The sequence below is a fragment of the Silurus meridionalis genome, chromosome 3 (assembly GCF_014805685.1).
Source record: "Silurus meridionalis isolate SWU-2019-XX chromosome 3, ASM1480568v1, whole genome shotgun sequence".
Classification (NCBI taxonomy): Eukaryota; Metazoa; Chordata; class Actinopteri; order Siluriformes; family Siluridae; genus Silurus; species Silurus meridionalis.
Genome location: NC_060886.1, coordinates 17,056,406 through 17,082,899, shown reverse-complemented (window position 1 = coordinate 17,082,899; position 26,494 = coordinate 17,056,406). Strand labels below are relative to the sequence as shown.

Sequence of the window (26,494 nt, the reverse complement as noted above, 5' to 3'; positions counted from 1 at the left end):
TACAGTACATAACTTTGACGTCTACATTCACAAAGCTAATATCAAGGATATAGAATGTTCTGCATGAGGAAATGGAGCAAGATTCTCAATGTCGAATCAGCAGCGGAGCTTGTTGGAGAGAAAGAGAATCCGATTGGCTAATTAGCTTGGCAAATGAGCACAGGTAAAAAAAAAAAATAAACGGACACGCTTGTGGTCATTCTTGCTCTTGTCTTAGTAGGCATGATTGGAAATGTTTGGATGCCGATTACAGACTACTGCCACCAGCTTGTATGAGAGGGGTATTTTCTCTCAAGCAAGTGCAGAACCTACACGCACCGTTTGTTCTGTCAGATGCGTAATCAGACTGCGTAATAATCGGCCTACATTTTTTTGCGGCACAATCGGTCGATGCCGATTAATCGGTCAACCTATAACACTAATAAACAGTTAATTAGGCATTCTGCCATGTTGAATAGCAGTTTAACCAAATACAAAAAGTATTACGCATAGACACATTTATTTCGATTTCTGTTGAGGCCCTCTCATTTCACACAAACAAAAGAAATATTCCAATTTTCCAACGTTAGTCAATTAACTGACAAGAAATTAGTAATAAATTCTCATTATTGTATAAATACAGCCATGTCATTGAATATATTAAACCATCTTTTCTTCTTCTTCTTCGTTTTCTCCCTCCTGGTAGTGTCGATACTCTTGTTTCAGCTCCCAGGTGCTTTTGTGAGGTCCTCTGGGATTGTAAACTCCAATCTCCCGCAGAATTTCTTTCAGGTAAATCTAGGAATGTTTGAACTTGTTTAAGATTAAGGGTCATTTGTTAACTATAAAAATAATGCAGTAATCAAGCAGCTGGTTAACAAAACCTTAGAATAATGATCATGTCCTTTCAGCATCTATAAATCTGTGCCCCCTCATAAGGTTACTAAAGTCAAAACAGCTGGTCTGCAGCTGGTCACGTGCCTAAGAACTGGTGATATCTGGCGCTTGAAGTGATGTCATTCTGTCACCATGGCAACAAGTTTTTACATGAAAACCCCTGAAGTGATATGTGAACGCTGCAGTCTGGGTTTCTTTTTTTTGAATGATTGTTAAAAATTCCCTCTGTAACAATTAAGGAAACATAAGCTTTAGATACAAACCATGCAAGAAAACGTTTTGTGCAGATTTGATATAGCCCTATATTTAGAATTTTCTCAAAATCCTCCACAAATTCTTTCAATAGTGAGGCATTTTTCTCATCTCGCATCTCTGTATGGATTTTTGGTGCCATTTTGTCTGATGGATTCTTAAACTAGAAGTGCCTGTCAGGACTGGGATCCCACAGAAAAGTCACCTACAGAAATAGGCGGTCAGATATGCACTCTAACAGGAGTTTATTGGAACAAACAAGCTGCTTGGCTTATTTCCTTAATGCTCAGAAACTGTTTTAAGCTGGTCAGTGTAATTTAAATTGTCGATTTGTTAAATAATTTAAAACAACTCAATGAGTGGGTTAAATTATTTCAGCTTTCTGTGAGAAACAATAAAAAAAAATGCCAGTCATCCTTTTCTTAATCCTGAAGGGGCAAAGCAAGTTGGTTCATTTATCTAAACAATCATTCGGTATTCACTGTACTAAAAACAAAGCAAAGGTAATGCAGCTACTATTGCCTTAAGTATTGTACACCAACTGGGCATAATGATTATGACCAGTGAAGTAAATAACACTAATTATCTCTTCATCATGGCACCTGTGTGAGGGTGGGTTATATTATGAAGGAAGTAAACATTTTGTCCTCAAATTCAGTATCTATCTATCTATAGATCGATAGACAGACAGACAGACAGACAAAACTCATTGATGCACGTGGGGAGCGAAGGTTGGCCCGTGTGCTCCAATCTAACAGACAAGCTTCTGTAGCTCAAATTGCTGAAGAGAAATGAGTGCTGTTAATGCTTGAATGATCAGGGCTGTTTTGGCAGCAAAAGGTGGACCAACACAATGTTATGCAGGTGGTCATTATGTTATGTCTGTTCGGTGGCCATAAAGTTATGCCTGATCGGTGTAAAGTGGTACCTCGACATACGAGTGCCCTAACATACAAGTTTTTTTAGATACGAGCGGTCACTCTGTCGATTTTTTTGCTTTGCCACGTGAGCAAAAACTTGAGCTACGAGCTCGAGACGCCACTGCTAGATGGCGAATCGAAGACAGAAAGAGAAGATTGTGACGAAAATTAAGATAAGCAAAGGAGAAAAAGTAAAAATATTAAAGTTTAGGGATACGTAGTGTGCAGGAGTGATAGTAAAAAACGAGTTTTCCCTCCGCCTCCGATTATCACCTCTACTTGTATGTCGAGGTACCGCTGTATATGCTTCATAATATTTAGATCAATTTGCTGCAATTAGAAACCTTGTCCACTGGAGGTCGGTAGTTAGCATAGCTTTGACTACCATATGCTTTAAAACTTTCCCTGCTCCTGATTAGTATCATAATTCAGCGGTATTGATGAGTCATCTAACTTCATGACATTTACATCTCAAGCGAGAACAAACTGAGACAGTATTTATGTGGTAGTTACAGTATACTTGAGAACGGCAAGAACCCTTAACAATGATAATGCAATCAGAGAGCAGTACAAAGCCCACCTGAGGAGAAACGCCGTTCTGAAGTCAAAGTGCATTACATTATGACACAAATGTCACGTCTGAATATCTCAGTGCCTCGTAAGAACATGATATATTTGTCAAGCTGTAATTTCACACATGAAAATCTACTGTTTTGCAAAATCTTTTTACTTTCTTATTAATTTTAATTAAATGAATGCAGCCCAGTGGTAGACTGATGTCACATCCAGGGTGTATTACCAACAAGTACTAGATCTACCTCAGCCCCAACCACAAAATAAAGCAGTAATTGAAGATGAATGAATTGGATTATACTACTAACAAATCTTTTGCCATACTTGTGGTCATTCAAAATTAAGCATTTGTAGATTGCTGTGCTTTAATACTGACCATCAGTAGAATAGCACACTAAACCAGTACACAAAGGGTGAATTGGATTCTGAAGTTTGGAACTCTCATGCATAAATTCAAAGCAGGCAGCTCATCCAGAGGTCAGTTTCCAAACCCAATTAAATCGCTGCCCAGTGTTACAAAACAGAAAACTATTTTGAGACATTTTTAAACTACCTACACCAACCACTGGCTCACATCCATAAAAAGAGCTGTTCTGTTTGCACAGAGGTAGAAACCTGTATCTATAGATACAGAATATTAATGTGCATATTAATTGCTTACATTATAAACCAGCTCTTCTTTGAAAAAATCTTCGATAGGAATTAATGTGAGGATTCGATCCTATTACGCAGGGTCAAATTCATATCCTGGAGGCTACTACCCAATAAAGCTTTGTTTTATTTTCTCCTGCATTGCATTTACTTTGCACCAGGTGTATTACACAAGGTAGAAGGTTACATTTCCACAACTCTGACTTGCTATTGGAGTCCGACCCCCCAAGGTTTAGATCATTATTTTTTAACATATTTGTTTTGCCACATGGGTATGGCTGATTCAAGAACATCGTGACTCACCACAGGTTGCTTGGTGATCTCCACCAAATCCTTAATGTTGTAATACTGGTGTTTCTCGAAAGCAGAGAAGAGCATGTCCAGTACTTTCTGTTTGTCAGCTCTGGCTCTCTTGCCTTCTTCTTTCTTTTTCTTCTCATATTCCACCTGCAGGCAAGAAAATTTATGTAATTAAATGCAAAACAGAGATAAACACAATGATGAAAATACAGAAGCACACTAACATTGTAGGTGTGATTAGATACAGGTTTGTAATTGGTGGTAATTGCTTTCTCCAGCTGCTGAGACAGCCGGAGTGGCTTCATGGATTCCTCAATCTGTAGTCTGCAAACAACAGGTTTATGTTACTAACGTTTAAATACTGAACACTGTTTTTTTTATTCACCACTGTGTGTCCTCACTTCTTTAACTTCATGTAGCTCTCACTGACTGCAGGTCTGCATTCAGCACGTTGTACCACCATGCCTTCAAGTGTAACCTGGTCTTTGAAGCAGAAAAAAAAGAACACCACCATTTTAAATTTATTCATGCATAAAATGCATATAAATAATACTTATATATTAAACAACATATGCATTAAACTTACAATAACTAGATTATGACTTAATATAAACAAAACCAGTCATTACATTTGCCAGAAAGCTCTGCAGATTTTAACATCTACTTGTAGCATGAATCCATAGTGCCACTTGATCAAATTAGGTAGCGAAATACCGAACAATGCAGTGTAATTCTTTTCAGAAACAAGAACCCTCAATTGTAGTGTTGGCATACAACCTCTATTCAAAATTCAACTTGACATTTGCAGTCATGTGGTTTAGGCTGGTACTTTCTCTGACTCAGTACTTACATTTTGCAGTTTTATTAATAATGGTCTGACAAACAAGGGATAAATGTAATCTACTGAGTCTCCCTGAACTTAGAAATCCATTTTATTCCTTAGCTCTTTGCTGCCTGCATTTGCTGTCAATGTCTAAAGAAGACTTATTATTCAACATCTACAGGCCTATATATTTTCACTGATTGCAAGAGTGAAAGTATATAGACCTGTCAATGTTGGATAATGATCAGTTTTCTAGCTAGCTAGCTAGATAGAAAAAGTGTTTGCCCTTTCCTGATTTCTTATTTTGTTTTGCATGTTTGTCAAACTTTAATGTTTCAGATCATCAAACTAATTTTAATATTAGTAAAAGAGAACACAAGTAAACACAACATGCAGTTTTTAAATGAAGGTTTTTCTTATTGAGGGAAAACAAAATCCATGTGTGTAAAAGTGTTTGCCCCTAAACCTAATAACTGGTTGGGCAACCCTTAGCAGCAACAACTGCAATCAAGTGTTTGCGATAACTTGCAATGAGTCTGTTACAGCGCTGTGGAGGAGTTTTGGTCCAATCATCTATGCAGAATTGTTTTAATTCAGCCACATTGGAGGGTTTTTGAGCATGAACCGCCTTTTTTAAGGTCATGCCACAGCATCTCAATAGGATTCAGGTCAGTACTTTGACTAGGCCACTCCAAAGTCTTCATTTTGTTTTTCTTCAGCCATTCAGAGGTGGACTTGCTGGTGTGTTTTGTATCAGAACCCAAGTTCGCTTCAGCTTGAAGTCACAAACAGATGGCTGGATATTCTCCATCAGGATTTTTTTGGTAAACAGCAGAATTCATGGTTCCATTTACCACAGCAAGTCTTCCAGGTCCTGAAGGTCCCAGACCATCACACTACCACCACCATATTTTACTGTTGGTATGATGTTCTTTTTCTGAAATGCGGTGTTACTTTTACGCCAGACGTAATGGGACACACATCTTCCAAAATGTTCAACTTTTGTCTCGTCAACCCACAGAGTATTTTGCCAAAAGTCTTGGGGATCATTAAGATGTTTTCTGGCAAAACTGAGACGAGCTTTAAATGTTCTTTTTGCTCAGCAGCGGTTTTCATCTTGGAACTCTGCCATGCAGACAATTTTTGCCCAGTCTCTTTCTTATGGTGGAGTCATGAACACTGACCTTAACTGAGGAAAGTGAGGCCTGCAGTTCCTTTGATGTTGTTGTAGGGTCTTTTGTTGACCTTTTGAATGTTGCGTCAACTTGTGTTATCTTTTACTGCTTCTTCTTCTTTCGGCATCCATAAACCTCCTCTTTGGTCTTCCTCTTTTCCTCCCTCCTGGTGGCTCCATCCTCAGCATTCCGATATACCCCATGTACCTCCTCTGCACATGTCCAAACCATCTCAATCTCACCTCCCTCACCTTGTCTCCAAAACGTCCTACATGTGCTGTCCCTCTAATAAACTAATTTCTAATCCTGTCCATCGTCATCACTCCCAACAAAAACCTCAACATCTTCAGCTCTGCTACCTCCAGCTCCACCTCCTGTCTTTTACTCAATGCCACTGTCTCTAATCCATACATCTCCTCAGGTCTCACCACAGTCCTATAAACTTTCCCTTTCACTCTTGCAGATACACACAATCTCTCTGGGGTCATTTTGTGCCTTTTTTCCCCTCATTACACTGAAATGAACTTAAATTACTGCCTTTTGTGATCGTACAGATAAGAACCATACATCAATCGAATCTGTAAAGGGCCTACTTTTATATGTATACACTCATAATAACAAAATGCTGTGCTTTTGTAAAATAAAGAAAAGAGAAAGGGTGTGCTCTCTACAGTCCTGGTCATCTCTTTTCAAAAATACAAATAAAACAACCTGAATCTTAGTGAATTGCCTCACAAGCATTATAATATTTTATATAAACAAGTTCACATCAAAACAAATATTCTCAGATTAGTTAATCCCTATGAAAGTTATAAGGTAGTTTCTCCAGTATCACCTCATTAACCATCCGTGTGGAAACCATAATGTTTTAAAACATTTGAAAGAATATTTTGCCTTTATGCTCTATGTTGAGTATAGTTTCTCTAATAGATAGATAGATACAACTTTATTGTCATTGCATAGTACAGGTACATAGCAACGAAATGCAGTTTGGCAGTTTTGCAAAAAGTAGCAATCGGGCAAATAATGCAGATAAATAAGTAGACATAACATTACTTATTTACATACATCTGCATAAAGCATCAAGTTCATGTTGGATTATTAAAAACTTGAAAAGTATTAATTTAAGGTACATTTAGAACAGATTAAAATGTGTGCTGAAAGTTGCTATTAATCGTGAGTTAAGTCATGATAATCATTCGCTTAATCATGATTAAACATTTTAATCTGATTGACAGCCCTATTATTAGTAGGACGTGAGGTCCAGTTACCATCATGACACGAAAACAAGTAGCAATAATGGCTACTCTTTAGTTAAGTACATGTCAGAGCCCATTCAGAGCCATTACTTCAACTTTTACTCGAGTATTTTAAAACATGAGTATCTGTACTTCTATTTAAGTTAAGGATGTGTACTTTTGCCACCTCTGATATTATATATATATATATATATATATATAATAAGTGTGAAGTCCTTATCTACTTACCTGCTACACTGTGTGGTCTTGTGATTCGAAGCCTTCATATTTAATAAAAATAAGCAATCCTGTATAAAACAATACCACTAAAGGACATGGTTTTGAGGGCTCTCTGGTCGAATAGAAAACCTTTTAACAGAATCACGATTTCACCCACAAAATCCATCATTGGTCTTGTACACAATTATTAGCAATTACTGACTGATGGGTCCAGAGGTACTTATTGGACTGACTTAATAAAATACACCCACTTCCATTTTGAAGCATCCATTTGCCTCACAGGAACACATGGTTCAGTGGCACAAGAGGCTATGTGCTTCGGATTTGGGGGAGGAAAAAAAATGGCTATTCATGAAGCCTCCAGTTATGTAGCAGAAGGCATTTAAATCCAAACTGAATGGAGTTGGGGGTGGTGTAGGCTGTGGGCTGCTGAGATGTTGGCAAGGTTAGAGGTCAATCTTCCGCCCCCTCGCAGGTTACAATCCTCTCTGCACTGCTAGGGCTCAAAACATCCTGAGTTATCTACACAAACAGTCTCTCTTTCTCACTTTCTCAACCCCCACTTATACCAACCTGTGTGCAACAGTGCCATGAATCCCCAGACTTCTCAGTCAATTTGCATATGACTGCAAAAACGGATTATTACAGAGCAATCTGACGCATCTTCCCCATCATCCCCATGAGCGAATTCATCCTTTTGTACTATATATTGCACACACAGCTTTGTGATGAATTTTTCAGTGGGATATTTATGCCCTGCAAAATAATCTGAGAGACAATTTCTCACTTTGGATTGTTTTTGGCACCCACTTTTAACTGTGAATATTGCTCTTGTGTTTAAATATCAAACCTGGTAGATGCTGAGGAGAAGGCGGGGTATCAACCATCATATAGAACTGGAAATGTGGAAAGGGTTTATGAAAGAAACACTGTTGTGAAACTCAACAGGCATCAGAGTGATCTCAGTTGGAAAAGGTGGAGGCAATCTTTATCATCTGTGTGACATTTTCTTTAGAACGTCTTAACTCGTTGCCACCCACCACCTCCATGTTATGCAATGACAGTCAACTGTAATTTGCAGTTTCAAATGGCAAATGTCTCATGTAAAACTCTTTCCTCCAACAACTGCCAATCAAGAGATTTATCTTACACCTCAGCAAACTATGAATAATTTAACAGCGTTACCATTTATAGAAAATCTTGGCATGACAAACAGTGACTGTGCACTATAATTATCATCAATTACCCTTAAAAAAAATTTGAGTGACATCTGGTCACGCATGTACTCAGTTTTACGACAAAGTTTAACTTAAGAACTTAAGATCTTAAAAAGAACTTAAGAAGTTTTTCCACTATGTTTTTATGTTTTGTTTGTTTTTTTAACTCAAAAGGTTATTATATTTATATTCATGATATGCCTTGTGAAATCTATCACAATACACAGTGACTTGATAACATCATCCCGACAGCTGTAATTAAACGCAGCTCTAATGAGTTGTTACAATTTACATGTTAAAATCTAGGGTAATAGTTAGAATGGCACAGGATCCTACATTTTAATATACAGAATTTGCATATGCAAAGTAGAGAGCATAAATTTACATTTACTGTGAAAGTCAGAATCAAGTGCCTCTCCACATTAAGCATGTCTATCTTATCAGTGGTTTTTTAAAAGGCCTTTTGTAAACATGAGCTAATAAATGCATGGTCAAATGGGCTGTACATACTGTTAAACCATCAGACCTTTCATAAGAGCTGAACATTTAGTGTGCCTTAGCAGAGGTGGGATACAAATATACTGTTACAGAGAAAAAAATATCTAGAATTGAATGAAGCAAGTAGAAACAGTGATACAAAAGTCTAATCCTTCTTGTAACTTTTTTTTATATGCCTTAAAATAAACCGAAAAGAGGCCGAAATAAAAAAACGTTTTAAACATTTGACCTTGATGTTTGAGTCAATTCTAAAACCTACTCAGTTCATCTGCTGGTAACTGTGAGAACTCCACATAAATTCTACAAACATTCAACCAATTGTTCTCAAAAAAGCAAACAAATGCATAGATAGACTGATAGATAACCCCAAAAACAGAATGCCCCAATAATCAGTTAGAGGCATAAAAACACACTATAACAAAAGATTGCCTAATAGAAAAGCACTAAACCAATGTATAGTTAGTAAGGGACTTGTACACATTTTCAGTACAGTCTAATTCTGTTTAAAATGCTAATTATGTGCCTTAACAGTGACAAAATGATTGTGTTCAACTGGTGAATACAGCTGTTTGGTTTGCCAGTAACATGTTCTTCATTGATTTTTGGTTTGCTGGTTTCCTCCCACCTACAAAAAACATGTAGGTAGGTAGAAAGGGTACTGGAAATTGCCCCTAGGTATAATTGTGCACAAGCACATGGGTTCAGAGTGTATTCCTAGCTTAAGCTGAGTGTTCCTGGGAAAGGCTTCAGATCCACTACAACTTTGTTCAGGATAGATTGCCTAAATATTAATAAATGAATGAATGCATAAGCTGTAAGCCTGTTTGTAGTGGCTGTGTTGTAAAGCAGCACATTCATCCTGTGTTGGCATTTGTAAATGAATCTTATCTTATGAATCTAGAATCTTATTTATAACAAACACTATGCTGCTGTTAACCACACAAGTGCTTAAAATAGCATTTTGGAATATCATGTATCAATAGCGCCATATTAAAAATCCACTCAAATTCACTTAAACTTAATGGAAAACTGCATAGTTTGACTAAAGCCCTTATACTAAAGTCTGTTCACTTCGTATTCATCTTAGCAACATAACTAAGCTTGTATGTCGTCTTCTTCTGCTTCTTCTTCTTCTTTCAGCTTCTCCCATTAGGGGTCGCCACAGCGGATCATCTGTCTCAATACCCCCCTGTCCTCCACATCTGCCTCTTTCAACGCAACTACCAACTACCTGCATGTGTTCCCTCACCACATCCATAAACCTCCTCCTTTTCTCCTTCCTGGTGGCTCCATCCTCAGCATTCTCCAAATGATATACCCCATGTCCCTCCTCTGAACATGTCCAAACCATCTAAATCGCGCCTCCCTCACCTTGTCACTAAAACGTCCTACATGCGCTGACCCTCTAATAAACTAATTTCTAATCCTGTCCATCGTCGTCACTCCTAACGAAAACCTCAACATCTTCAGCTCTGCTACCTCCAGCTCCGCCTCCTGTCTTTTACTCAATGCCACTGTTTTTAAACCATACAACATAGCAGGTCTTACTATAGTCCTATAAACTTTGCCTTTCACTCTCGCAGATACTCTTCTATCACAAATCACTCCTGCTATCAATCTTCTCCACCCACTCCACCCTGCCTGCACTCTTTTCTTCACTTCTCTAACACACTCTCCATTACTTTGCACTGTTGACCCCAGGTACCTGAACTCCTCCACCTTCACCACCTCTTCTCCCTGCAACCGCACTACTCCACTGCCCTCCCTTTCATTCAAACATGTACTCTATCTTACTCCTACTGACTTTTATTCCCCTTCTCTCCAGCACGGACCTCCAGCTCTCCAGGCTCTTCTCAACCTGCTCCCTACTCTCACCACAAATCACAATATCATCTGCAAACATCAAAGTCCATGGAGACTCCTGTCTGACCTCATCCGTCAACCAGTCCATCACCACTGCAAAAAGGAAAGGGCTCAGAGCCGATCCTTGATGCAGTCCAACCTCCACCTTGAACCAGTCTGCCGTTCCTACCGCACACTTTACTGCTGTCACACTGTCCTCATACATGTCCTGCACCACCCTCACATACTTCTCTGACACACCTGACTTCCTCATACAATACCACAACTCCTCTCTTGGCACCCTGTCGTACGCTTTCTCTAAATCCACAAACATAACTGTGCTTGTATGTAAATGGGGGAAAAAAAAGGAAAAAAATTAGGACAATGTCCAACTTTAATTTAAAAATGGATGTCAAACAGTGGTTGGTCTTAACATCAAACTAAAATAATAAGTTATGTGGCTCATATATCTCAAACAATACAATGTATTTTTTATTCCTCATTCCTCTATGTAATAATTTCAAATACTATATGATTGCAAGAAATATGTCTGCACTGCTGAGTATTACACACTGCATTATTCATGTTTCAATCTGTGGACTGCCTCTACTCATGCAGTTTCTCGAACAACTCCTTTTTTTTCTAGTGTACTCTGACCATATGCACACAGATGCCTTGTTTCAGATACCTACAGTACATGTATGGGTGAGTAGGAGTATCAATAATTTCAGTAATTTTAGAAAGAAATAGCATGTTTTTGAAATCTAAAAAAAAATTAACAAAATAATAATTTGGAACATAAAAAATAAAAAAACTACAAAAACACCCTGATTGCAGAAGTTTGCACACCCTTTCATATGGAGTTGGCATTTAGCTGTTGCTGTAGTATTTGCTTGGATGTTTGGGGTTACAGTCTACTAAGATCTACGGGCCACAAAGAGCTGCCAAAGAAACAAAGATACTTAACTGTTGAAAAATACAAATCAGGAAACAGTGTACAGTACTATGGAATACTGTCAAAAACATCAATAAGAAGAGAAAATGTGTCCCCACAAAGACATTGTGAAGAGCAGCATGATCCTTCGAAATTGATGAGAGTACTAGGAGAAAACTTATCAGAGAGGCTACCAAAAGGCCAACAGCAACACTGAAGGAATCACTGGAATTTCTGGCAGGTACTGGTCAGTCCTTGCATGCAACTATTATCTCCTACATCCTGAAGTGGTCTTGGCTGTGCAGTAGGGTGGTAAGATAGAAGCCAGTTCTTACAAAAAAGAATATGCAAGCCCATCTCAATTATGCCAAAAGATTCTTTCAGTCACCCAAAACCATGTGGGAAAATGTGTTATGGTTTGACAAGACAAAATATCAACTTTTTAGACATAATTCTAAAAGGTTTGTTTGACACAAAGCCAATACAGTAAATCATCAAAGGAACAGCATACAGACAGTGAAGCATGGTGAGGGTAGCATTTTGCTTTGGGGCTGCTTCTCTTCAGTTGGGCCAAGGGCACTTGTCAAGATAGATGGGAAAATGAATAGCTCCAAATAGTGATATTTTGGCACCAAATCTTCTGTCCTCTGTCCAAAAGCTGAAGGTTAAGAGGAATTTCACATTTCAACATGACAATGACCCAAAGCACACATTAAAATCAAGCAGGACATTGCTTCAGAAAAGGATGATCAAAGTCCTGGAATGGCCCAGCCAGAGCCCAGACCTCAATCACATTGAAAACCTATGGCATAAAAAATCCATGGCGACCCTATTTCAGTACTGTTTTGCAAACTGTCTCTGAAAGATTACATATTCCTTTAATTTCTCAAGGTCTCTTCTATCAAACGAGGGTACCTGGCATTTACAAGAATTGAGAGAGTACAGGTTCGACATAACTGAATTATGTTGGCACGGTCGCTTCTCTGTGCCCAATTAATCCTCCTCCTTTTCCTCCTGACCTTAAGCCAGGCTTCCATTATAAAATGTTATTCTTTCAGAATAAAAAGTGGCAATGTTAGTTAATATTCCAAAACTCTTATTCGGTTAGTCTACCAGGAGTAATTTACCCAGTTTGTGTGACGACTTCATATTATCTTTCATTGCATATTGCTATGCTTCGACTGTAATTTTTATGATGGTACATTTGTGCCAAGAACAGTATGACCTTCTACAAAATGTTATTGTCCATCATGTACTGATATGCAATGCAATAGTCCCATAGTCGTCACTGAGGTCTATATATGCATTTTCTCCATTATTAAACTTTGGATATCTTGCATACATGCCCGGGTGTCTGTGTGACTGATATTCCAGGATCCGTATTGGAGAAAACTAAACAAAAATGAGTGAGATGAGACTCTCAGTCATAGCCAGCTCAGAGACAATCCTAACAATGACCGAACGAGAGCAGCACACACAAGATCTCCTCACAATTTGAAGGACCTTGAACTTTTTTTTTTTTTTTTTATGCAAAAGATGGGGTAAAATTCCAAAGTGTAGATGTTTATAGATAGAAGTATTGATTGGGAGGGGTGTGCAAACATATGCTATCAGGGTGTAAAAGTTTCCCAATAATTACATTTTTTTTCCCCTTTTCTATGGATTTATGTTTGTTGTAAGATCGCATTAAAGATGTAACAAGTCTGACATTTAAGTTGTTATTTCTGGCATTTAAAAGCCTGCAATTTTATAAGGGTGTGTAGACATTTTATATCCACTGTTTATCTAAATTATTACACCATCAGGATTTTTTTTTAAGCTTTTCTATATCAGTTCTTGTCCCAAGTCTCTCTTCAATGCTCCATTTAAACTGCTTGTAAATGTATGAACAGTTTTCCTATTAAACTGCAAAGTCTCCTTTGAGAAATGCAGACTGTAACTTGATCTCCTATAAAGATGCAAAAAGGCACTTGAGACATGCTATTTCTTCAACACCTTAGAGCTCTTAAGATGCATGCCCTAAAACTAAAGCTGTTTATTACTAAGTGATCAAAATATTACAGTTACTTATAATTGGGTAAAGTAGACTTAAGACCTGACTAAAAACATTATCCATGGTTTCAATTTTACATTATCATAAACTGCAAAATGTTAATTATTCCTTCTACCCTTGTCTAGAAAAACGAGCTTGCTGCTATTCTCAAACAGCACACTACTGTCATGCCAATGTCAAAGAGCTAAGCTCCCTTGACCCAGGGCAAAAAGATTATCTGAACTGACTGACAAGATGTCATTGTTAACAGACACAGCTGACGGAAATGCCTTGATGGCTAAGTGCAGAGAACGATGCCAGAGACACATTAACACAACGGTCTGTATAAAAGGCATGTCTCCTTAGCGACAAACAGACGTTGCTTAGGCTGTCTGTTATTGTCAGCCCACATTCTTATGCTAATATCACAAAAAAATATTGAGTCTTAACCCTGGAAGTGTTTTTATGGGCTAATGACAGTGTGTATCTCTTTTGTAATATATTCTGTGGCAGCCTGAGGTCAATTATGTGCCAAACACTTTCTCAGCCAGAGAATAATTATGAATCAAAGCCTGTACCTTAACTCAATCTGTGTGCCAGTATTTAAATTTCTCACTAGAATGTATACATCTTAAAGAAGATTTCCCTTTTAGGCATCTTAAAGTCTAAATCTTAAAGTGCGTGCTGCATTGGATACAATTATGCATTCTGAAAGATGAGAAACAAGTCATTTACATAAACATGCCAATGCGCTGTTCTCGATCTGGCCGGGTTTATTTATAAAGCTGCCAATAGTCACTACAAGTACACAATAAGAACAGATGGCCCTCTGAAGGAGAAGACTGACAAAAGAGGAATAAAATGTGTGAAAACTATAAAAATTAATATACTCCCTATTTCCACTGGCTCAGTTTACGCCCAGTATAAATTAAACTAAGCTTATGACAAGTCCACCAAGTTCACAAGCTGCTGTTCGGCTGATGATCTCTTTCATCAGAGCCAAATGAGTGCTAATTGCCTAACCAGAGCGGAGGAGCACATTGGAGTGTAGAGGTGATTAAATCCAGGCTGTAAAGGGGAGGTAGGGCTGCACGTGCACTATCGCTAAGGCTCCCTTTCTCTTTCTCCTTTTCTCTCCCTCTCTCGCCTCTCTCCCCTTCTCCACTGACGCAGACAAAACCACCCTTAACAGCCCTCCTCCTCCTCCTCCTGTGAGACTGTAATCGTTTGTGACCGTGCTTGCGTGCTCTTGTATATGTGTGTTTGTGTGGCTGCGAAAGGCTCCGGCACTTGCTGGCAGGGCTTAGTGCTCCCGTGCTCAATGCCAGTGCCACTGCTATTTGCTTGCTCGCCCGCACACACAAAACCACGCTCCTCCCCCCACACACTATCAGGCTGGGCTCAGGAAACGGCATGGAATGGAATCTCAGAAGGATGGAAAGCGAGCTAAGGCAGATCAATCCGGACTTGCTGCAACCCAGCAAGAGCTTTAAGAAGCCCTCCTCGGGCACCATCACCCTCAATGTGGGGGGCTACTTATATGCAGCACAGCGGCAAACTCTAGCCAAACACCCTGGCTCTCTACTTGAAGAGCTTGTCAGTGGTAAGAAAGCCGTGCAGCATGTAGACTCCATGGGCAATACGTTTATTGATCGTGATGGGCCTGTTTTCCGTCATATTTTGAATTTCCTGAGGACCGGAGAGCTGATTCTGCCAGATGACTTCAAGGAACTGGCACTTTTGCGCCGCGAAGCTGACTTCTACAGGCTGAGTGAACTGGCCCAGGCTCTGCAAGAGTGGGAGCAGCAACAGGCAGGTCAACGCGAGCCTGCCTTCCTTGAGGTGACCGATAGCCACGAGCGCTCACACGGCCTCAAAGTCTACTGCAGCAATGCAACCTTCATCGAGAAAGTCAAATCACGCCTAGTACAGATCTCCAAGAGTCGCCTGGATGGCTTCCCTGAGGAGTTTGTGGTTTCATCTAATATCATCCAGTTCCGGCACTTCATCAAGTCTGAGCAGGGTTCACGTCTGGTGCTCAAGGAGGACAGCACCTTCCTGTGCACTCTGGAGACACTCAAGCTTGAAACGGTCATGATGGCTCTTAGAGCTGGTTTTCGGCTGCTCACCTGCCTGGACAGTAGCCGGGGATCAGTAGTGCAATGTGAGGCTCTGCACTTTGTCAAGTGACCCAATCCAGCACAAACGTACCCATCAACCTACCTTGATGTTTCCAGCCATCGGCACAGGACCTGCACTGTATTTACAAAAAAACATTTTGCAAGTTATGCTGCTTCTGCATTCCTCCAGCTCCTACTTACCAGCCATGAGAAGTCAAAAGAGGTTTTATGTATTGTGTTTTCTTCTTGCTTATAATGTTTAATGTTATTTGACACAAACTAGCTTTTTTTTTTTATAGTAAGACAATGAGCATATGGATAATGGTTTCTGAACTGCACTGTATTATAGAAAACCTTTCAACTTCTTTACAGAATTTTTTCAAATAAGAGGAATTGATTCAGGCTCAGAACAGATTTAGAACAGGGTACACAGGCACTGTGATGTCTGATCAACAGGTTAAAATACAAAATGCATGGATAAATATTATTCCCCTTTGGGAGCAAATGTTGTAATTGCTTGTGTTGTGAAAAAATACAGTTGACAGCTACTTTTATTCAGAAACTGTGAATGTTTTGCAAAATAAAGAGTATATATAGTAAATTGTACTATATGCCTTATTTAATGCTTGTTATATTTAACATTTTTCAACAGATCAGTAGATTTGGTTAGACTTGTTTCTAATTTTAACAGTAATATAATAGCAGTCTATATATAATTTTTTTAAAGGCTTTGAATATTCGTGTATAGAGTTGCATGGGTTCAATATGGACAAATTTAAAGCTCAATTCCTAAATATAATTGAACACAGAGGCTACGCTGTGCCCTAAATAAGTGTGCAATATTTTGTATGACCTAAAAACAGAGGGCCATTTTCCAATAATTATAAAATTTCTCCTCAAGCACTGATCCCATTTTAAATGCAGCAAGCTTTTACTTTGTGACAGAACAAGTATCTCTACAAAAACTCTTATTAAGCACAACCAGCCATATACACATGGATCACATTTACTGTTACCTTATAAAGGAGCTTTCAACATGCTTGTTCTATCAAACATTTTATTTGTCATTATTTTATCAATTTATTCATGCGTGACAAAATAATGACAACTTTCATATTTTCTTCTGCCACCAAAAAATATAAAATGAGCAATGCAACTTGATATAGCTTGGTAGTTATGAAGGATATTCATATCCATACAGCTTTGAATATCAAGCAAATAAAAACACTAGTGAATGTTGATTAATACATTTGGTTGATGCCTGTGTGAATTCGATTACAGACGAATGCCAGTCATTTTTAAATGAAGTAACTTTGGACATATGGATACACCCACAACAAGGCAGACTGCATCTCCACACACAAAAATACATCTGTTTCCATAGAATCAGTCCTGCACTCATCTTCTGCTAATGAGTCACAATGAATAGTTGACACTTGAGAAGACAGAATCATACCCATCCCCACAGTTTGTTGTGAGAACATCAAACTGGGTTTCATTTTTAATTGCAGATAAGGGTCATTCATTTTTGATGAGAGACTGTGGGGCTTATTAGCCCTTATCCATGACTGATGATGCAGCTCTAACCCACAGGCATTAGGGCAACAAACACCTTGCAGTGTGGGCGGGGGGAGGTTGTGTGCATTTATTTCAGATGTAACAGCCATTAACTGCTCAAATATTCATGGGTTAGTCTCACATCCATTTGCTGCCAGGCAATACTCCTACATTACAACAAAAGCCCACTGATTCTTATTAAGTGTTCCAGGGGCGACATGACTAACATCGTTATAATAATTAATCAGTCAAGATACCATGTGAAATCAAGTTTGCAAATAACCTTGAGGAATCTCGAACACATTTACACCTGTAGAATGAGGCACAGTCAGGTTAGAGATATGATTTGATTTCTTTCCATAAATGTACATATTAGTAATAATGTACAAATGTCAGCCAATCACCACACTATTATTTTTATTCACCTGTCATTTATTCCTTTTTAATACTATACTTTTATTTATATAGCACAGAGTTACACCAAGGACGCAGACATATCACAATCTACAAAGAAAGATAAAAGAATATATTCTAATAAAACACTCACACATCACTCAGGCATTTGAAGGCCACTCTCCTGACACTGTGCCAAACTAATACATTTGCTTCAAATTCCTAGTGTGTTAGAATTGAATGTAGTCTAACAAAGCTTAGAAAACTCAAAAAGTCTGCCCACTCAGTAGCAAGGTCTTGTAAAGTATCTTACACAGAGGCGTAATAATAAACTGTGCATTTCTCAATTAGACAGGGATGAATAAACACATGAATTTGCATGTCAATTATGTCAAGAAAAGATTTCATCTCACTATAATCACAATAGATAAACACAACCGAGCATCTTTATGAGCAGAAATAAAATGTAGCTTTCTGGCTTTTACAGAAATGCATATAAGAGGTCTTCTAGTATAGCATTCTTTCAAAATGGGAAATTACTAAAAGAAAGAGAATTGTTGGCTGTCAAAGCTTAACACCAGAGAAACCGGAATCTTAAAGAGAATCTTAAACAGAGCGTTTTGCATTAATAATGTGAAGTGCTAGATGGGTGAGAATAGATGGGTGTGAAGAAAAGAAAAAAAAAAAAAAAAAACCCACACAATTAAGCAAAATCAAACTTCTCAACTTCATAATGATTAAACTTCCTCTGCGTGTTTTAATAAAGCTCCAAATGCAGCTTATAGAGACAAGAATTTTAAATGGAAATTATGAATTCCTGAACACACAATGATCTTACTAGCTTATACTTAATTATACTTTCATCATGATCAAGACACATCACCTTCAGAAATCAACCATACACTGACACATTCAACCATTTAACAGCTACAACGCTAAATATACTGTTTTTTTTTTTGGTTTGTTTATAATTAAGAGCTGTATAAATGATCAGTAGCTGTAACTCCTACACAAGTGGACAGCGACAATCCTGGCACTATGGCTGGCTATACGCTAATACAGAGACTCTAATCAGCTACTGTGACTCATATTTACCTCTTTAAAACATGCTTCAGGCTAACACCATTCTCCAAACACAGAAAAACTGAGAAAATGACTGTGAAAAAAGAGCCAACTTAAGCCTAACCTTCTACATTAATCATCTTGGTCATCTGACTATTATATTCCTTCCAGGTCGGCTCTGTTTTTCCATATGCAGCATCATTTATGACTTTTTATGGATTCAGTTCATAATACCCGCTGTTTTATATAAGTACTATAATCATGAAACATCTTTCAATGCACGTGCATGCTTCAGCATTCTGCTTTTTGCTCCAGCCTGACCTGGCAACTGACTATATACGCCTACGTGAGTCAAGGAAAGTTGACTTTCCAGCCTGTCACTGGGTGAGAAGTAGGGCTGTTAACAAGCAACATCTCACATTTTACTGTGACACCTTATTAAAGCCTTTGAGGCACGTTCATTCACCACCACTCACTCACTCACTCATCACACACACACACACACACACACACACACACACACACACACACACACACAAACCCCTTAAATCACACAGCTGGTTTACTTTGGAAAGGAATCTCACTGCTAAAAACAGCCGTTTCCTCTTTTTCCAAATGCTGCCCAAAACACATTTATGCGATTTAAAATTCCAACTCAATTTGGAGCCTGGGGCTCTTATCCAATGCTCAGCAGTCAGATTAAATATTATCTTGAGATGACTAGTCTGGAACTATTCTAGCTTCGATCCTCTCCAAGAAAAGGCTGTGTGTACAGTGCACATTTACAACAAGATTTTAATGGCGAAGACGTGTCAGGTTCAACAGCTATGATTTATTTTTCATACAAATACATATTTCATGAGATCTATCTAAGGAAACTTTTCTTACGACGCAAAAGCTAAGATTTGTCAACTACACAACAAAAAGCTATAATATAATATAATTTTACATCTTCAAAAGCTTTAAATGCTCCCTTCTTTAATAATAAAAGACCCAGTGAATAGTTTGGTATATATCACAAAAATAACATTATAGTTCAAGCTAAATCTATTCATCTACAAGCAAAATCATTCAGTTGTAAAGGAGAATGTTGCTTTCTAATTTTATTGCTGTAACATGTTTTGTATAGTTTTGTGTGCAGGAAAAATAAAATAAAAAGAGTAAAATGTACACATTTTAATTCTTAGAGAAATTCTTAAAATGCCAGCTTTGAGCATTTATATACTGTACCATTTGTTGAAGTGTTTTTTCACCCTGAACTACTTCAATTCATAACTTGCCTTGAAAAATATTCCCCCTCCCTTACCACCCCCATAGGCCAGAGAAAGCTTTTAACTGAAGCGAGAGCCTCTATTCATTGCCAAGTTCGGTGGCTAACCTGTTGCTTAGCAACCACTTAATCAATACCTGCGGCTTGCAAAAGCTAGGCAGACGGCTGCAAAAAATATTCATAAGCAATGAGAACAAAGAGAACTTGAGCTTAAATTCCACATTTTGTTGCTTTTGCTTTCAGTCATTAGCTATTTATGAATAAATAACCCCTTACTGCTAAATCATGCATCACCGCATGCATCATTGTAATAGAATTTCTCGACATTGTTAAAAATGAACAGTAACAAAAATGTTTGTGGTGTTATAATAATTTAAAACACAGACAAAGACAAAAGATATGCTTCATTAAACTACAGGTTTGGACTAAGATTAAAGACTGGGAAAATAAATTTTTGTTTGCAAGATTTGTCAGATTGCCTGCATCTAAAACTTCAAAATATGTTTAGGTGCATCACACTGTACTATAAATGGACAGATATTATTGGGCTTTTGGAGGCATTTCAAGAACACTATTCTGAGCTTCAGCCAAACAGCATGCATGCTTAAAACAAACAAAAAAACTCCGCCATAGTAAAAGATTATGAATATATATTAAAATATATTTGGCATGCAATATGTGTTCAGAGATTCTGAATGCTGATTTGTTGGCAGATTAAGTACATTAGTAGTGCAGACAAATAATATTATTTATCAAGGAAAACATTCTAGTGAACTATAAAATAAGTTCCTCTTCTCACTCTTTTTTTAATGTCATTTTTATGATCGACTGAAAAAGAACAAAAGCTGGAGTCCAGCTTTCAGGATTATTTTGCAATATACAGCGATATATCTATCAATGAGTGGCTGGTTAACATTGTATTTCAAAATTGTCTTGTGTTGTCTTCAAAGTGCAAATAGGCGAATGAGTCAGTTGAGGTTTCAACCAAAAATTATATGGAATATCAAATGTCATAAATATTGATATGGAGGCCTTCCAAGGTGAATCTTTCCTTTCTATTGTAGATTTTTATTAAAGTAGCAAAGAGATTTCAAGTTTCTGACAGACTCCTCTTTTCCATCAGAAGTGTTTGATGTCAAAGCTCACCTGAGGAGTTCTCTGTGAAGACGGCCAGGGTCTGACCCCCCACAGCCTGCATAGTGAATGGATGCTCTCTGGGTGCTCGCACTGACATGGCCTTCTCTCCTGAATGTTCAACCACACTTAGCTCTTCATTCAGATTGAATGACACCTTAAATACAGTAAGTAAGGCCATAAGTAACCCTGCCTTATTCTGTTGCACAGTAAAAATGCATTTTCCTATGCTTTATGGTAATTCACAGTCTAAAAGGCTGCTCTTACACCATAAATGACCAGTTACAGCAAATTGCAAAAACTGTCACTCTTTTCCTGAAGCCATACTCTTCACATCATTTCATTGTAATTGCAGACATACAATACATACCAATATATATGACCACTGAAACTTTGTGCTTAGCTGCCCATCAATTTATAATTTGTTATATTTATACATTTCACAGACATTGGCTTTAAATAATCACTGAAAGCTGGTTTTATACTCACCATTGTTTTTCCTTGTTGTCTTGCAGAGATGAAACAAAAAGAAAATGGAAAAAAATTGTTTGAATGATCTCAAATCAAATACAGTATTTAATATATTATGTATAAGGCAGATGATGCTTACTTAGTTATTTTTAGTTTGCCAACTTCTCCTCGTCCAGATGCTTTTCCCCACTGTTGGGCCAAATATTTAGGAATCTAATAGAGAAAACATCAGGATTCCAACATTTTTATTTAGACCATTTCTTGTATATGCTCACTAGTACAGCAGTGCGTATTTTAACTTAATGTACATTTTGAAAATTCTAAACAATGAACCTTCACTAGCCAAACGCCAGTGTTTTGTTTGGCTCTGGTTAAATCGACGTCGCGGCCCTTATCAGTCATGGCTGCTGCAGCCTTGGATATTGTCTAACGAGGAAATGTGTGCTCTAATAAAAAAACAAACCCGGTGGTCACTCGGGGTAAAGTTGATTATATAGCAATGATTCAGGCTCATGCGTTTGAAACATAGCCCAAAAGTGCAGTGTATATATACTGACACCTAGTGGTCAAAACTGTTCCACAGTCACCACGTGCTTATATTTTACAAGCTTCAGCATGACACAAAACTAAATATGGAAGCTTTTGCATTTGTTTAGTAAATTGTATCTAACATGACATCTCTTAAACTGAAATATTTTCCAAAACTCAAAAACTTTTAGTCCTGCCTACTCGGCTCAGCCATATAACATTGTCAAGCCACATTGTTTAGGACTGCATTCAGAAAATGTTGCATGCTCATCACATTAGAAGGATATTACAGAAGAATTTCTCAAAATGTTCATTTGTCTGGATTTATGCCGAAATTGAACAATACATAAATCATATTCTGACAAATTGTACAATTGTAGTCTTTCTCTTGAGAGTATGTTTCACAGTTAATTTTTTTTTTTTAATTAAACCTAATCAAATAGATTTTAATTTCATAAGCCTCATTTGCATAAATATATGTTCTTTGTTTAATTAAAGCAAATACTTCAGCAGACTATTAGCAAAAAGAATGTCTGTTTTGTATTTTTCTAGCTTTTACATTTAGAAATTCATTTTGATTTGCAATTTAAGTGATTTACTGAAGAAAAGTAAATCTTATCAAATTCACCAAGACATCCAATGCAACAGAACCACCTGCGAGTTTGTGTGATCCAGATTTAACACACTTGCTCAATCAAATCTCAAACCCAAATGGATCTCACATGCAAACAATTTACGTCACTTGTTTCCAGGATGGTAAAAGAAATGGATTGCATATTGTCCAGGAAATAATAATAATAATAATAATAATAAGTAGTAGTTTACTATTAACATTATTTAATAAAAAAGTTATTAAGTTACATTTATATTTGCATCTGCATCAAACCTATTCACTATTCAAACTCTTCATTCATGCTGAATTGAAGGCCACTGAAAACTAGCAGGCCGTTTACTGCGCTTTAGTCTCACTCCAGCCACCAGGGGGCAGACATGCGCATATCTTACTTCAAACAGTCTTGGCAGAAATACTAGTAGACTGGTATACTAGTCTCAATTAAATACAGTATTTGAAATACTTGGTGGTTGCACGTTTACTTGACAAAACTAAAGGATTAGTTCAAGATCTGCAATTTAAAGTTTTTTCAATCCACGCTTACCTTTCATCATTTTCATATCAATTGAAGAGGTCCAAAAACAATAAGAATTAGCATAATGTGCATAATGAAAGACTGCTATAACATAGCTGGCTTTAATAGAAAAAGTTTGATCCCCAGTTTGATCCTAAACTAGAAATAATGTCTGTGTGGGATTTTCCCCAGTATAATTGGATACTCTTAAGTGCTCTTTGAATGTGTGGGTGCAGAGTGTATTCCCACCTTACGTAGGATAGTCAACAAACTCGCTATAATCCTGACCAAGATAAGGCATTTACTAATTATTAATAAATAATCACAAACAACACACACACACACACACACACACACACACACACACACTCACATACTGTATATATATGGCATTTCATTATTATTGCCTTGCATGCTGTGTCAGAATTTTCTCTGGATGTGTAAAAGATATTAAAAAAAAAAATTCTTATTATTTTTTTTACTTCTCCATATGTGGGGCCAACACTAACATATCTGACTACATTTCAATGAACTAATTATAATGGGGGAAAAAATGGCCTCACCAAACTGTACTGCCAACCTAATCAGCTTAGAAAGGAACAAGAGGAGTTGCATTTGAGAAGAGAAAAATGTATTGCAATGTAAAAGAAAATTAAAACCAAACTACTGATTTAATATTCATTTGGCAACCCTTACTTCACACTTTTAGATCCTTGGCTTTTGAACTCGTCTACATGATTGTGATACACCATCTTTCAAATTTTTGGAACAGTGTTAAATTTATACCATTAAAAGAATTGTGTCTGCACATTCTCCTGCAGTGTTTAAGTCCCTGTAAACCCCCCCCCCCTTTTTTTTATTTATTTATTATTATTTATTACATTTGGGGGGTTTGTGTACATTTTAAACCACTTGTAAGGAGCTGAGCATTTGCTAGTTATATTAATATCAATTTACAAAAAACAATCCTTCAGCACTCAGAACTTATATTGGAATATTGCCTTAAGGTGTGGCACACTTGAGCATTTAGATTTTTTTTCAGACGAAAATCTTATTTATTTTATTTTGTTATGAAATTAGGGAAAATAATCGTCTATTTTGACGTCAAACACTGATGTTTACATGCAGTAAAATGTTTATTGTCCAGACAGACAGATTTCTTAAGCTTTTGTTTTTCAGGAATTTCATTTCACTACAGTGTGCATGCAGCCACATCATTTTCTGGCCTCACTTGTTAAATCCATAAACACTTTTTTTTTAGGAACATCTCATCTAATACCGCAAATTACACATAACAGTGACTCAACACTTTGTGGCATTCTTTTTTTTTATCTAATCATAAAGATTTTCTAATAAATGTTTATGAACTAAAAACAGACTCCAGTGAAATCAAGCATAATTGTTCAGGAGGACAATAGCTCTCTGTTTGTTTAGCTGTAGAGTACCAGTGTGATTTAAAGCTGCTGACAGCACCAGACACTTACATTGCAATTGCCTCTCTCTCTCTCTTTCTCTATCTCTCTCTCTCTCTGACATTTGTATGGGTGCGTACTCGTCTGTCTACCTGCTTTTCACAAAAGGCACACAGTTATTTTGGTATTTTCTTTTCCTCATACTTTTGTTTTAGGTTGAAATCTTATCAAATTGTATTTCATACACTTCAGTCAATTTAATAGAGGATAGATATAGAGGAAAGATTCAAAGACAAGAAACATGCTCTAGCCCTAGGTCAATCATAACATTATTTCTGTGGGGAAAAACCCACAAGTGAAAGCTGATAGAGGTAGAGGTGTGAAGATCCTTTCATTATCAGCTCTCCCTGAATATGAACTCCCCTGAAGAGTCCCTGATGAGAAAGCACCTGTTTATTTTAGCAGTTTGGAAATAACGAACATTTCAATTGAAAAGAAATAGAAGCATAAAAGGTCATTTTATGGGAATGCACTTACACACTTAACTTCTGCAATCACACATTTGATATATATGTACCTCTGATAAAAATTGTCACTAGTATTTCTCCCGTTTGTCATCAAATGTGCACTGCCCTAAACATTTACTCAAACAATAAAATGACTTCTCCATCATTATTTACAAATTAATAAAAAGGCCTTGTATTACTGCACTACTTTTTTACATTTGACCTTACAGTGTTTGCTTCATATATGCCAAGTGACAATATTCCAGTGGAAAAACATGTTGATCTAAAAAAGTTCATGCCTATCCGTTTAAGCTATAGTTTAACATCTCACTCAACCATTACCTTGCATTAAACCCATATTCAGATTTTGCAGTCTAATGTAGCTAAGTATGTTTGCTCCTGTTCCAAACAGAAGCAAGGAACAATCAATAATTGTTAACTGATCATATGTCTGCTCACACTGGAAACATCTAGCAGTACTTTCACTGCAGTCATTCTGTGAGAGTATATCAACATGTTTTTCAATGCATTCTTTTGTTAAGTTGTTGTGCCAGTAATGAAAAGGCAACACTACATTTTTTCAGAGAAACTCTTAAATCATTCGTTCTCAACATGTAATCAACTGAAGTAAAGGATATATATATATATATATATATATATATATATATATATATATATATTGCTTAATCTATGGGGTTTACAAAACACAAGGAGTTTCTAAACATTAAAAAATGTTTAAACATTAAAAAATTTTTTTTTACAAATACTCCAATTAAACTAACAAAAAAACCCAACACCATCAGAAACCTATATTGCAGTCATGAAAATCACACTGATTAACACTATTACACAACCACAATGACACAAAAGCAAATAGGCATACAAAAATAATGTCAGCTTGAATGATCTTTTTTTTTTTTATTGCAAAGTTTAGGAATAGAACTACGACTCAAAAAAAAATACACAAATGTGATACATTATTATTATTATTATTATTATTATTATTAATAGTAGTAGTAGTAGTAGTAGCTGTTATAGGGACCCTGGCAGCAAAAATGGTCAGACAATGTGCTAAATGATTATTTGTGTTTGACTCTTTTAGGATATCTAGTTAGGGCGTCTAAACCAAAGGAAAAAAAAAACTCACACAGTGGGTTAACTAACATTGATCGGAAGCGGACAAGAGACAAGAGACAAGAGACCAACGCCCCGAGATGCAGCTCCCCTCTCACGTGATCCTTGCGCGCGCGCGCGTGCACGCACACACCGAAATATAAATTGCCAAAATGATCTAATTCAATGTCAAGGCTGCACAGTAACCCAGTAGTTACAGAAAATATTAT

At 37.2% G+C, this 26,494-nt stretch overlaps 2 protein-coding genes across 2 annotated transcripts; one reads left to right on the top strand and one right to left on the bottom strand.

The window, feature by feature from the left end:
• Nucleotides 1-482: 482 nt before the first annotated feature.
• On the bottom strand, nt 483-22,095 carry gtf2f2b (general transcription factor IIF, polypeptide 2b). The gene is made up of 8 exons (XM_046844079.1): nt 21,912-22,095; nt 21,718-21,791; nt 21,597-21,615; nt 21,120-21,264; nt 3,974-4,055; nt 3,797-3,896; nt 3,576-3,719; nt 483-777 (listed from the first exon to the last, which is right to left on the bottom strand). Exons 1-8 carry the CDS (start codon nt 21,978-21,980, stop codon nt 640-642), a joined length of 771 nt encoding a protein of 256 aa, XP_046700035.1. The 5' UTR covers nt 21,981-22,095; the 3' UTR covers nt 483-639.
• On the top strand, nt 14,535-16,297 carry kctd4 (potassium channel tetramerization domain containing 4). The gene has a single exon (XM_046844065.1). The coding sequence runs from the start codon at nt 14,985-14,987 to the stop codon at nt 15,759-15,761; it is 777 nt and encodes a 258-aa protein (XP_046700021.1). The 5' UTR covers nt 14,535-14,984; the 3' UTR covers nt 15,762-16,297.
• Nucleotides 22,096-26,494: the final 4,399 nt, after the last annotated feature.